This window comes from Manis javanica, chromosome 6, assembly GCF_040802235.1.
Source record: "Manis javanica isolate MJ-LG chromosome 6, MJ_LKY, whole genome shotgun sequence".
NCBI classification, from domain to species: domain Eukaryota; kingdom Metazoa; phylum Chordata; class Mammalia; order Pholidota; family Manidae; genus Manis; species Manis javanica.
Genome location: NC_133161.1, coordinates 31201200 through 31215519, shown reverse-complemented (window position 1 = coordinate 31215519; position 14320 = coordinate 31201200). Strand labels below are relative to the sequence as shown.

General features: G+C 38.8%; 1 protein-coding gene across 5 annotated transcripts in view; it reads right to left on the bottom strand.

Annotated features, from left to right (window-relative positions):
• Positions 1-14320, bottom strand: part of CTTNBP2 (cortactin binding protein 2) — a 143705-nt gene that overhangs the window by 50572 nt on the left and 78813 nt on the right. For all 5 annotated transcript variants that reach the window (XM_017681129.3, XM_017681127.3, XM_037023425.2 and 2 more), the window contains 3 exons: positions 13449-13652; positions 12000-12099; positions 9881-10031 (listed from right to left, as the gene is read on the bottom strand). In XM_017681129.3, coding sequence (XP_017536618.3) covers positions 9881-10031; positions 12000-12099; positions 13449-13652 — 455 coding nt within the window. The remainder of the gene's footprint in view (positions 1-9880; positions 10032-11999; positions 12100-13448; positions 13653-14320) is intronic.

Here is a 14320-nt window from a genome sequence, read left to right as displayed (position 1 = left end):
TTACAAGAAGAGTCCTAATCATAGCAATCTTAAAATATTATGCCAATGATTCCAGAAGGAAAGAGTCTAGAAAAATAGAAAAAAGCAAGCATACAGGAAAAACAAAGCCAAAGGACTTCATGGATGTCTTTGGGCTTCTACCGAGTGTTCTCTGATTGTCATCAGCTACTGATGAATGCAAGTTTACAAAAACGTTCCAACTAAATTTATTGGGCCCATTATCTAGAATATGTCACCCTGAAGCCTCCACTATGCACTATAGCTCGCTATACCATAGAACTCTTTTCTAGGGCAGTAGTACTCAGGTGTTGTCACCAGACTAGCACCAGCCACATTGTCTGGGAACTTGTTGGAAATGCAAATTGTGAGCCCCATCCCAGACAGACAGCAAGAAACTCTGGGCTATGACCCAACAAGCTGTTTTAACAGGCCCTCTGGGTGGATTCTCATGCAGTAAAGTTTGACCATCATTCCTCTAGGGAAAATCTTGGTTCCCCCTCTACAGTTTCTCATTGTTGTACAGAGCTATCTCTGCCTCCCACTCAGGGATCCATCCTCATTAGATTTTTAAGAATCTCACAAGAGAATTCAGAATTACTTTGGTGATTTGTATTTTGACTTTATTTCCCTTGGGTGTATTTTTTTTCATGCAGTATTTCATATTGCTATATTAAATATATTTCAGTGAGGTTTACAGCACACTTTTAAAAAATAATGGGGTAGGCCAGTAGTGATCTGAGGGAGTAAACATGGTGGCATGAGAGGTGAGAGAGGGGCTTCCTCCTAAAACCACATATAATATGAAAATATAATAAATACAACTAATCCTGAAAGAGCAACAGGAAAGAGGGCTGTGCCAGACAGCATATACCTGGAGAAAAGAATACACCTCACAGAACAGGGTAACATATCAAGGCTGTGGCCTGGTGGGACCCAAGCCCTTCCCCCACCCCAGCTAACCTGCGGGAGGAAGAGAAACAGAACAGGGAGGGAGTGGAGGCCTGGGACTGCTGAACACCTAACCCTGGAGATCTGCTCTGGGAGCACAAACATACATTTCATAGTGCTTACATGGTACTGTCAAGATTAGGGGGTTGGAAAGCTAAGACAGGTAGAATACCTGGAGAGACTGAGATTTTAGGCACTTGGGAAAAGCTGGGATTCATACCTGGCTGCTCTGGGAAAAAAGAAAGGCAGGCAGTCTGAGAGACTTCCTGACAGCAAGAGGGCTGCTAAAGTGGCAAGGATTGCACAGAGTTTACTGCTCAGGAGGAAGGACAGGTAGACAAAATTGTCCAGGTGCACTCTGCCCAGCAGGTTGGGAACTTTCACGATCTTCAGGTGCTCCAGCTCCCTGGCTGACTACATAGCTCCAAGGCCTCCATCTGTGATACACAGTCTACTGTGCCTTTCTCCTGGCCAGCCCCAACTAGCTTGGAAACTGGCAAACCCTATCCTGGTGGTAGGCCACCCAGAGGGAAGCCCTGTCTATGGCAGCTACCAACACAAACCATAGAGGCTTATACCTGTGTGCTCGGCCCACTGGTTCTGGCTGTGGAGACAGGCATAGCAGCCAGGAAGCAGAAAACAGCTCTTTCCTCCACCCAGGCACCAACACTGCTCCCCTGCGACCCCTGACATTGATCTAGGGGCTGCGCAGCTCCAGAGAGTACAGCTTCTGGACACTAGAGGGTGCCACATACAAATATGAAACATCAAAGGAACCTGGTTCAAAGCAAAATTATGAATACAATACCAAAGAAAGATTTAACTGAAAATGACCTCAAGAATCTTCCTGAAAGAGATTTCAAAAAAAAAAAAACCATTAACATGCTCATGGAGGTACAGAAAAATATTCAAGAAATCAGGAATGAATTCCAGTGGGAGATCCAATCATTATGGAACACAGTATCAGAAATGAAACATACAATGGAACATTTTAAAAGCATATTAGATACTGTGGAGGAGACGATAAATGAAATAGAAATTAGAGAAGAGGAATACAAAGAAGCTAAGGCACAGAGAGAAAAAAGGATCTCTAAGAATGAAAGAATATTGAGAGAACAGTGTGACCAATCCAAATGGAACAATATTCACATTATAGGGGTGCCAGAAGAAGAAGACAGAGAAAAAAGGATAAGAAGTGTCTTTTAGGAGGTAGTTGCTGAAAACTTTGCCAATTTGGGGGAGGAGATAGTCTCTTAGGCCATGGAGGTGCACAGATCTTCCAACACAAGGGACCCAAGGAAGACAACACCAAGACGTATAGTAATTAAAATGACAAAGATCAAAGATAGGGACAGACTATTAAAAGCAATCAGAGAGAGAAATAAGATCACATACAAAGGAAACCCCATCAGGTTATCATCAGACTTCTCAACAGAAACCTTACAGTCCAGAAGGGAGTGGCATGATGTATTTAATGCCATGAAGAAGAAGGGCCTGAAACCAAGATTACTTTATCTGGCAAGATTATCATTTAAATTTGAAGGAGGGATTAAACAATTTCCAGATAAGCAAAGGCTGAGAGAATTTACCTCCCACAAACCATCTCTACAGTGTATTTTGGAGGGACTGCTACAGATGGAAGTGTTCCTAAGGTCTAATAGCTGTCACGAGAGGTAACAAAACCACAGTAAAGAAAACAGAACAGTTAGTTACTAAGCAAATGCAAAATTAAATAGACTATCCCCAAAGTCGATCAAGGGATAGACAAAAAGTATAGAATATGATACCTAATATATGAAGAATGTAGGACGAAGAAAAAGGAGGAGAGAAAAAAAGAACCTTTAGATAGTGTTTGTAATAGCATACTAAGCAAGTTAAGTTACACTCTTAGATAGTAAGGAAGTTAACCAGGAACTTTTGGTAACCACGAATCTAAAGCCTGCAATGGCAATAAGTACACACCTATCGATAATCACTTTAAATGTAAATGGTCTGAATGCACCAATCAAAAGACATAGAATCACTGAATGGATAAAAAAAGACCCTCTATATGCTGCCTACAAGAGACTCACTTTAAAACCAAAGATACACACAGACTAAAAGTGAAGGGATGGAAAAGGATATTTCATGCAAGTAATAGGGAGAAAAAAGCAGGAGTTGCAGTACTTGTATCAGACAAAATAGACTTCAAAACAAAGAAAGTCACAAGAGACAAAAAAGGACATTACATACTGATAAAGTGGTCAATCCAACAAGCAGGTGTAAACATTATAAATATCTATGCTCCCAACACAGGAGCACCTACATATGTGAAACAAATACTAACAGAATTAAAAGGGGAAACAGAATGCAAGACATTCTTTCTAAGAGACTTCAACACTCCACTCACTCCAAAGGACAGATCAACCAGACAGAAAATAAGTAAGGACACAGAGGCACTGAACAACACATTAGAACACATGGACCTAACAGACATCTACAGAACTCTACACCCAAAAGCAGCAGAATACACATTCTTCTCAAGTGCACATGGAACATTTTCAAGAATAGATCATATACTAGGCCACAAAAAGAGCTCGGTAAATTAAACAAGATTGAAATTGTACCAAGCAGTTTTTCAGACCACAAAGGTATGAAACTAGAAATAAATTATGCAAAGAAAATGAAAAATCCCACAAACATATGGAGGCTTCACAACATGCTCCTGAATAAAAAATGGATCAATGACCAAATAAAAACAGAGATCAAGCAATATATGCAGACAAATGACAACAATAATTCAAGAGCACAAAATCTGTGGGACACAGTCAAGGCTGTGCTAAGATGAAAGTATATTGCAATACAGGCCGACCTCAGAAAAGAACAATCCCATATAAGCAGTCTAAACTCACAACTAATGAAACTAGAAAAAGAACAACAAATGAGGCCCAAAGTCAGTACAAGGAGGGACATAATAAAGATTAGAGCATAAATAAATAAAATCGAGAAGAATAAAACAATAGAAAGAATCAATGAAAACAAGAGCTGGTTAGTCAAGAAAATAAACAAAATAGACAAGCCCCTAGCCAGATTTATTAAGAAAAAAAAGAGTCTACAAACATAAACAGAATCAGAAATTAGAAAGGAAAAATCACTACAGACACCACAGAAATACAAAGAATTATTAGAGAATACTATGAAAAATTATATGCTAACAAACTGGATAACCTAGAAGAAATGGACAACCTTCTAGAAAAATGCAACCTTCCAAGGTGGACCAAGGAATAAACAGAAAATCTGAACAGACCAATTACCAGCAATGAAATTGAACTGGTAATCAAAAACCCACCTAAGAACAAAACACCTGGACCAGATGGCTTCACCACTGGATTTTATCAAACATTTAGTGAAGACCTAATACCCATCCTCCTTAAAGTTTTCCAAAGAGTAGAAGAAGAGGAAATAATTTCAAACTCATTCTATGAGGCCAGCATCACTCTAATACCAAAACCAGGCAAAGACACCACAAGAAAAGAAAATTACAGACCAGTATCCCTGATGAACAGACAGGCAAAAATACTCTACAAAATATTAGCAAATAGAATTCAAAAATACACCAAAAAGATCATCCATCATGATCAAGTAGGATTCATCCCAGGGATGCAAGGATGGTACAACATTTGAAAATCCATCAACATAATCCACAACATCAACAAAAAGGACAAGAACCACATGATCATCTTCATAGATGCTGAAAAAGCATTTGACAAAATTCAACATCCATTCATGGTAAAAACTCTCAACAAAATGGATATAGAGGACAAGTACCTCAACATAATAAAGGCCATATATGACAAACCCACAACCAACATCGTACTTAAGAGCGAGAAGCTGAAAGCTTTTCCCCTAAGATCAGGAAGAAGACAGGGATGCCCACTCATCCCACTTTTATTCAACATAGTCCTGGAGGTCCTAGCCATGGCAATGAGACAACACAAAGGAATAAAAGGCATCCAGTTCAGTAAGGAGGAAGTCAAACTGTCACTGTTTTCAGATGACATGATATTGTACATAACAAACTCTAAGGAATCCACTCCAAAACTGCTAGAACTAATATCTGAATTCAGCAAAGTTTCAGGATACAAAATTAATACACAGAAATCTGTGGTATACCTATACACTAACAATGGACAAGCAGAGAGAGAAATCAGGAAAATAATTCTACTCACAGTTGCATCAAAAAGAATAAAATACCTAGGAATAAACTTAACCAAGGAAGTAAAAGACTTATACCTTGAAAACTACAAGACACTCTTAAGAGAAATTAAAGAAGATACAAATAAATGGAAACTCATCCCATGCTCATGGATAGGAAGAATTAATATTGTTAAAATGGCCATCCTCCCTAAAGCAATCTATAAATTCAATGCAATTCCTATCAAAATAACAACAGCATTCTTCAACAAACTAGAGAAAATCGTTCTAAAATTCATATGGAACAACAAAAGACCTCAAATAGCCAAAGCAATTCTGAGAAGGAAGAATAAAGCTGGGGGCATTATGCTCCCCAACTTCAAGCTCTACTACAAAGCCACAGTAATCAAAACAATTTGGTACTGGCACAAGAACAGACCCATAGACCAATGGAACAGAATAGAGAGCCCTGATATAAACCCAAGCACATATGGTCAATTAATATATGATAAAGGAGGCATGGATATACAATGGGGAAATGACAGCCTCTTCAACAGCTGGTGTTGGCAAAACTGGACAGCTACATGCAAGAGAATGAAACTGGATTATTGTTTAACCCCATACACAAAAGTAAACTCAAAATGGATCAAAGATCTGAATGTAAGTCATGAAACCATAAAACTCTTAGAAGATCTGAATGTAAGTCATGAAACCATAAAACACAGGCAAACATCTCCTGATTATAAGCATGAACAACTTCTTCCTGAACACATCTCCTCGAGCAAGGGAAGCAAAAGCAAAAATGAACTCATGGGACTTCATCAAACTAAAAAGTTTCTTTACAGCAAAGGACACGATCAACAGAACAAAAAGGCATCCTATAATATGGGAGAATATATCTGACAAGGGTTAACATCTAAAATACATAAAGAACTTAAATGCCTCAACACCCAAAAAACAAATAACTCAATTAACAAATGGGCAGAAGATATGAAGAGACAGTTCTCCAACAAAGAAATTCAGATGGCCAACAGACACATGAAAAGATGCTCCACATCACTAATCATCAGGGAAATACAAATTAAAACCACAATGAGATATCACTTCACACCAGTTAAGACGGCTAGCATCGAAAAGAGTAAGAACAACAAATGCTGGTGAGGATGAGGAGAAAGGGGAACCCTCCTACACTGCTGGAGGGAATGTAAGCTAGTTCAACCATTGTGGAAAGCAATATCGAGGTTCCACAAAAACTAACCATTTAACCTGGCATTCCCACTGTTGGAATTTATCCAAAGAACACAAGTTCTCAGATTCAAAAAGACATATGCACCCCTATGTTTATCGTAGCACTATTTACAATATCCCAAATATGGAAGCAACCTTAGTGTCCATCAGTAGATGAATGGATAAAGAAGATGTGGTACATATACACAATGGAATACTATTCAGCCATTAGAAAGAAACAAATCATACCATCTGCAACAACATGGATGGAGTTGGAGGATATTATGCTCAGTGAAATAAGCCAGGCAGAGAAAGACACGTGCCAAATGATTTCCCTCATTTGTGATGTATAACAATGAAGCAAAACTGAAGAAACAAAACAGCAGCAGACTCACAGACTCTAAGAAGGGACTAGCGGTTACCAAAGGGGAGGGGTGCAGGTCAGGAAGGAGGGAGATGGGGACTAAGGGGTCTTATGATTGGCACACATGGTGTGAGGGGTCATGGGGAAAACAGTGTAGCACAGAGAAGGCAAATAGTGAATCTGTGGCATCTTACTACACTGATGGACAGTGACTGCAATGGGGTATGGATGGGGACTTGATAATATGGGTAAATGCAGTAACCACATTGTTTTTCATGCAAAAACTTCATAAGAGTGTATATCAATAATAACTTATTAAAAAATTTAAAAAATGATAATGGGGTAGAAGACAGTGAGAAAAACAGACAACAAAGGGTGGTAATCACCTATACTTAGATGGAGTCACCCGATCATTTGCTAAATGTTCCCTGGTGATGTGGATCTTCTCTGGTTCTGCACCTCCTACCAATCAAGTTGACCTGACATCACATGACCATGGCCGGCAGTAACGGGAGGGAGTTTGGTACAGTCCTCTGCCGTACTCCAGCCGGTAAATCATCTCGTGCCTGTTCTTTCTTGGGCGGTGGACACCATACTTCAGTACCAGCCTTAATTGGGCACCAGCATGTATGTATGCGCTCTTGACCCTCCCTAATTTACATTACAAAGGCCTGCAGCAGAGCCTGGACAACTTTTAATCTTCCATTCTCCTTCGATTTCCTACCACAAGTCACAGGAAATACTTAATTATTCCTTTAAGATCCTCCATCATCTCTGCACTTTGGAGCCTCTGTACCTCCAGTGATTTCATTTGGCTCGTACCTCCAGTGATTTCATTTGGCTCATCAACAACTAGCCTGAGACCATGGATTTCTGTTCTCTAACTTGTAAGTTTGTGACTTAATATTTTCATATTGCACCACTTAATTTTCATTCAAGTTGGTGATGTAAAATCCATTTTTAAGATGTGAAAGTCTTATAATGAAGATGTATAACATGTTCTTTGATATAATACATTAAGTGACATGAATAAGTAGAACACTGGAGTGGGTATTTTCTCAGATTGTCAAAAAATAAATAGAAATGAGATTTTTAAAAAGCTGTAGCAATAAGACTCAATGGAAAATGTCCATAGCTGGCTTATATTATTTCTATGGTTGCACCATTAACTGCTGGTTTTCTTTTCCTTAAGAATAACCAGCACCCAAAAGTGACCTTTAAAATAGGTAATGCACTTTTTCATCCTATGAAATTTTAAGGATGTTTCTTGTGAAATGGACGCACAGTAAAGTCGGTCCTCTTTTAACAGGAGAGGTGCAAAGAAATTAAAATGTGTGTACTTCTCTTTCATCAGGAATATGCTGGAGGGGGTTGATTATTATACCTTCAACATTTTGGGAAGCTGCAAAAACTAAAAGAATAGAATTTCTGAGCCCAGTGACATGGTGGACCATGGCATCAAGTCCTTCACTCCTCCAGCCCTTACATGGGCCCCAGGCAGAGAAATGCACTCAGTGGGGGCCAGGCTGATTTCTCTGTATCATGGCAGGTTGATGAAGATAAATTTGGGAGGGTTAAATAAGAAGTTTCCTTTCAAATGTATTTCTGTGCAGCTGAGCCAGAAGTATTATCCAAGGACTCTTCTGTGCATGAGACTCTAAATGTCCTCAGTTTCTAAATCTTTGACTTCCCCTGTGTACCTCGTACAGGAGATACCAGAATTGCATGTGATGGACTCAGCACTTAAATAGCATGTTTGGCTCCATCGTGGGTTTCCACATATAGTGCTTCAGGTTTTGAGGCAAATCTAGACAGTGGCCCTGACTGTGAGTGCTGCATCCTGGAAATAACATCAGTTATTAGTGGGCACAAACAGCCCTGCTCTGAGTGCCGGCAATGGGTGCCCTGGGTCACAGAACTGCTTTTTGTTGACCCATTACAACTGAGCACCACTATTGGTGGTAATGAACACAAACAGGATGACAGCTAACATTTGTTAGTTGCATACAATTTCCAGGCATTACACCAACTACCTTACATAGGTAAGTGTATCATGTTAAAATCCCCAATAATTTCTACTAGTATTAGTCTCATTCTGTAGAGGGATCAACCAATGTGCAGAGGAGTGACTTCACTTTGTGGAGGCAAGGTTCAAGCCCACAAGGTTTGACTTCAAAGTGTGACCTCTCAGCCACTGTGTGGTACCTCTCCATCATCATCGTCACCACGGCCACAGGTTATAAGTCTACAGCGCTATAAAATATATAATGCACCTTGAAAATACATCCAGAATCAGACCATTCCTCACCATTTCTATCCCTCAGCCATGATTCAAACCACCATTACTTATTCCCTAGATTAACATAACAGATTCCTTACAGGCCTCCTCACAGCTGCTCTGCTTCACCTATGGATTATTCTCAACATTACAGCCAGAGTGACTCTTATAAAAATGAGTCTGTCCACATCCTTTCTTTCTTCAAAACCATCCAAAGGCCGATTACAAGTCCTTACCATGGCCACCAGGCCTTTCATGGCCAGCCTCTGCTACCTCACTCTTGTAAAACTCCTAGAGGGGCCCTGAGGGTGCCACAGCTACCCCCAGGCCTGGCACGCTGCTCCCCTCGTCACCTCGTGGCCCACGCCCTCGCTTCCTTCACCCCTTAGCTCAGCTGTCACACTGTCACTGCAGACTTTCCTGACCCACTCCTCTAAAGCAGAGCCCTCTCCCGGCATTCCCAGCTTCCCAAAACCAACTGCTGTCTTCCGACTTGTTTATTGTTGGTCCCCTGCCCATGAGGCATCAGATCCATGAGGGCAGGAACTGTGGAACTGCTGTGTTTGCTTCTGTCTCTCCTGTCCCTACAACAGCTGGTGCTCGGAAAACATTTGTGGAATGAATAAAAACATATACTGCCATGATCTCCCCTAAGTCTGAAAACAGCCAGGACACAGGTATTCATTTTCCCATTTTACAGATGAATAATTTGAGGGCCAGAGGATAAAGGACTGGTTAGGTTTCTAATGAGCTGAGACTCAAACAGAGGTCAGAGGTCAGACACTGCCCACAAAGCAACCTTTATTTTAATGTATTTTGTTTTTCCAGCTGGAGAGGTGGCCAAGACATTGCAAATTACAGGACAAAACCTCCCCAAGACAGGTACTCACCCTGGTTTTCACACTTCGGTCAGTTCCAGCTTCCAACAAGAGTTTAATACATTCTTTACTTCCATTTTTACAGGCCAGGTATAGAGGTGTCTGTCCTTCAGCAGCAGCATGATTAATGTTAGCATCATATGCAATTAACAATTCTACACACCTAAACACAAGATTATGGTTAATTACATAAAAACTGGGTTTGATTTCTGAAGCACTACCTGACCAAGATTATTGACTATCTAAAATAACACTAAAGTGATTCTGCATTTTTATATACATCAGTTCTTTGATGTGGGTCATCATATGGATAGTGTTTTTTAGTAAGGCTAGAAGATACATTTTAACCACAAATTTAATAACTCCCAGGAAAATTTAAAATAGCAGCTTTAATCAAGTGCTGAAACTTGGTTATGAAACGTCTCTGAACCACTTATAAAAGCGGAGTCCTTGGAGTATGGTTAATGAACTGGAGCGAAGGGTTTAACTGTGCTTGACATATATATATTATTTGTGGTTCAAAAGAGTCTGAACCTTGAAAAAAGTCAGACTGCTGAGTCATTCTGAGATTTTTCACTTGAGAAATAATTATAAATAGTGCAGACAGCAGGGTGCCATGTGGCCCCACTGTAAGAGGCAGCGGGGAGACAGAGAAAAGGGCTGCCTTGTGGAGAAGAGACAGGAGGGCACATCTTGGCTCCTGAAGGGGAGCTAGTTACAACGAAAAACATACAGCTAAGCAGAAACTCACTGCCCTGAGAATCAAGAAGGAATGAAGTGAGGTGAAGTCAAGATTTCGTGGCACTTAGGAACCAGCTAAACACTGAAGGCTTGCATTTGTAAAATTACATGAGAATGAACTAGAAAAGAGGGCTACATCATAACTGACAGCCTCATATTCTTTTTTTTAAATTTCTTCAGAGGCATGTTTCTTCTGGGCTTTCCTTGACAATGTTTGGTGTATCTGTTTATATATGTGTATGTATTTAAATAAGTTACATATTGATATGTGTATCTCATACATATTTAATCAACTCTCAGGATTCTTCCTTTTGCAAAGCTATCCAGGTCTCCATTCGTCTGTTATACTATCCAAGCACATGGCCCCACAGATTGCCTGGTGACAGAAAAGGTAAAAGTAGAGCCAGAAGAAGAAATCGTCTTGGAAGACTCAGGAAACATGCAAAACTTAACAGCAAAACCAGTCCCTACAGGCCTCAATAATAAACTCACAGTGAGGAGATATGTATGAGACATGCAGAAAAAAGTAATGCTGTACTTTTAAGGATGCATTTTGAATGTTTAAAAATTTACAATTAATAGCATTTGTGTGAACCTTAAAACCCATATTTCAAGAATTCTGAAATTTGTTAAAGAACATTTCTATCAGCATAGTGAGGCAACAGGTTGAAAACATCTTGCATCCCCCACAACTTGCTATTTCAGCGCAGGCAGAGAAAGCAACTTAGCCATGTTTTTTTTCTTTAAAATATGACTCTTTATTTTAAAAAGTCAGGTATATTCAACTGACTTATTCATAAGCTACTGAAGAAATCATTGCTGACAAGTTACATATATTTCCATTGATAGGCTCTTTGGTTTTGTGCTCTTTCAGTATATAAAGTTCCTGCTTCAATTTTTAAAAAATGATAAACAAGGTGAATCACTGGGGTTTAATACTGAATAAAATGCCACTAGGAAGTTAAGATTATTACAAATAATATAATTGCATGTTTTATTTTTAATGTCATCATAAGTAAAAAAGCTTTTCCATGTTGGGGTGGTAGAAACCACTGGACAATAGTCTTTAACAGTCCATTATATCACCACATACATGTTGGCATACTGTAAACAGATTATCATCTTCAGAATTAAGTTCATTCATGTGAGGTTTTGACACAACATATTTCTCTTCTTTGCTTTTCTCATACAACTATTTACCTATCATTAAGAAGAGCAAATTTAGGACCCTGCTTTGCATTTAAATCCTCGAATATATTTAGTAGATTTATTTGCCAATGGATTTCAAGGACTAGTTTTCACATTCAGCCAGAACTAGAATATGTGTGCAAATTACAAAGAGGCTCTTTTCATAGGGAAAAAAGAAAAAGGCACTGAGAGCATCACTTACTTGAAATGTCCCTGAGCAGCTGCAGCACACAAGGGTGTGAAGCCATGTTTATCAGCAGCATTGACTTGGGCTTCTGCGTTCAGCAGCAATCTCACACAGTCTACAGGTTTTCACAAGAAGCCATTTTAATTCCCTTTTAGAGTTATGGTGAACCAAATTCTGAACAAGCTGTATAAATATACTAGACCCAAAGGGCCTCTCCCATGTACAGCCCATCTGATAATTCTATCATGGTGGATGTGGACTCCACAGACTATTTTACAAGGAAAGGAGCCTCTTTTTCTGAAGATTGCAATACCCTTGACTCACCAACTAGACATGATTGTTGGGGTGGGTGGGGGAGGAGGAGAAGAATTGCTGATGAGGGCAAGGATTATCATGTGTCAGAAATGCCTCACTGCATTTCTCTACCAGCCTATCCCAGAAAATAATGTTAGTGGATGAAGAACCACATCCCCTTACCAAATGAAATACTGTTCTTTGTATTTAAGTAGTTAAACTCATACTTCATGATGTATCTTAAGAATGTTTTTATGCAATGGTCATTCTACATGTAACACCATAAATGAAGAAGACACAGGCAAAGACCCATAGAAAGTCACTTGATTTTGGCATAACTATCACCTAGACCTCAAGTTCCTGATCTTATTTACTAGGTTTTAATTCCTCTAAAGAAAATTCCTGCAGTGCTTCTGAAGTAATGAATTCCAAAGTCCTTTCAAAATACAAGGCATCTTCTTAGCTCACTAGAATCTTTTCAAACACAGTGAAGCTCTAAACACTTCCAAGGAAGGCACATTATCTGAATTAACTGATAGTCATGCAGCTTTCATATGCAATGCTATTCGATTTTGCACTATAATGTTATAGTATATTTGACTATAGGATTTGCATTTGAATTTCCAGATTTCATCAATATGTCATTTATAGTTTACAACTTCTCAATTATCTTTAAAAAATCAAAATAACTGTAAATTGTTCCAACTACAGAACTTCAGACTGATGACCTTCCTGATTAAAACTTTCCCTCACTGCACAAAAGCTCTGTTGTTTTAATTTCCACACACATCAGCTATTTCTAATAAATTAGAACTATTTTGTCCTGACCAAAGAGATCACAGATGGAGGGATTATTCTAAAATGTGCTTTACAGTTACTAGACCCAAAATTTCTACAAACATTTCATTGTGCATAAAACAAAGATTACTTTTTGCTAGCTGCAATAAAATTATTACAATAAAAAAACATCTTTATGAAAAAATACAATTTGGATTGTTTTTTAATATTTGCAAAATTTTTAAATTGTGTTAAAAAAAATTACCCACTACCTGTAAGAAAAAATTGAAACCAAAATAAACCTTTTGCTTATAACAATAGTTATGAGTGCTTTTGACTCTTTATACTATCCCAAGTGGGTGGAGTAATAAGGTAAGATCTCACCATCTTTACCTGTATGTCCATTCTTAGCAGCAGAATACAAGGCAGAATGGCCATCTTCACAGGAGTAATTAATGTCCAGTCCTTCTTCATTAAGCAGCATTGATAATAAAGTGACATTTCCCTGGGCAGCAGCTTGCTGAAGAAGGGTGGGCCTGCCAGCCAGGGGGGCAGGACCACCACTCATTAGCAAAGGGGTTAGGGAGGGTGACCAGCCTGTGGGTTAAAGTGACCCTAGTTAGAAAGTAGGAGCAATGACAACAGACAGATATTACCCACTTGTTTCTGAATTACACACACAGAGACATATGAGCACGTATCCCTGGAGATTATGTGGTTTCTAACATTATCAGATAATCTGTTAATATTTACTTAGCATATATCTGTAGTTATTTCAGTCTTACATCTGCTGCTAATTAAATTAACATACATGATGATAAATTATTTTTAGTCATCAGTGTTGCACAGATAAGTGTTAAGGTGGTGATTGCTCTTAGGAAACTAAATTAGCTGTCTTATTTTAAAACTTCAAATTCCTCTTCAGGGTTTCAAAACAATCTGAATTTTAAAAACTATGTATAGATTTTTTCAGTTTCAATATTATTCCAAAAACATGAACTGATCTCTTTTGGTATAAGAAATAATTACAAGAAATAGAGATATTCCTTTTTTGGCAATGCTTCCAAGGTACTTAATTATAAATTTTACATAAACCATCAAGAGGGACCAAATACTGGCAAGGAATCAATTTACATTCCTTGAATCCCCTTATTTGGGAATAAAAATAATGGGGGTCCAAATACTATTCAGGATCCAGAACTAACAGAAGCACAACATATATAATTGCTTCTAGAATATACCAGTACAAATACTCAATACACAAC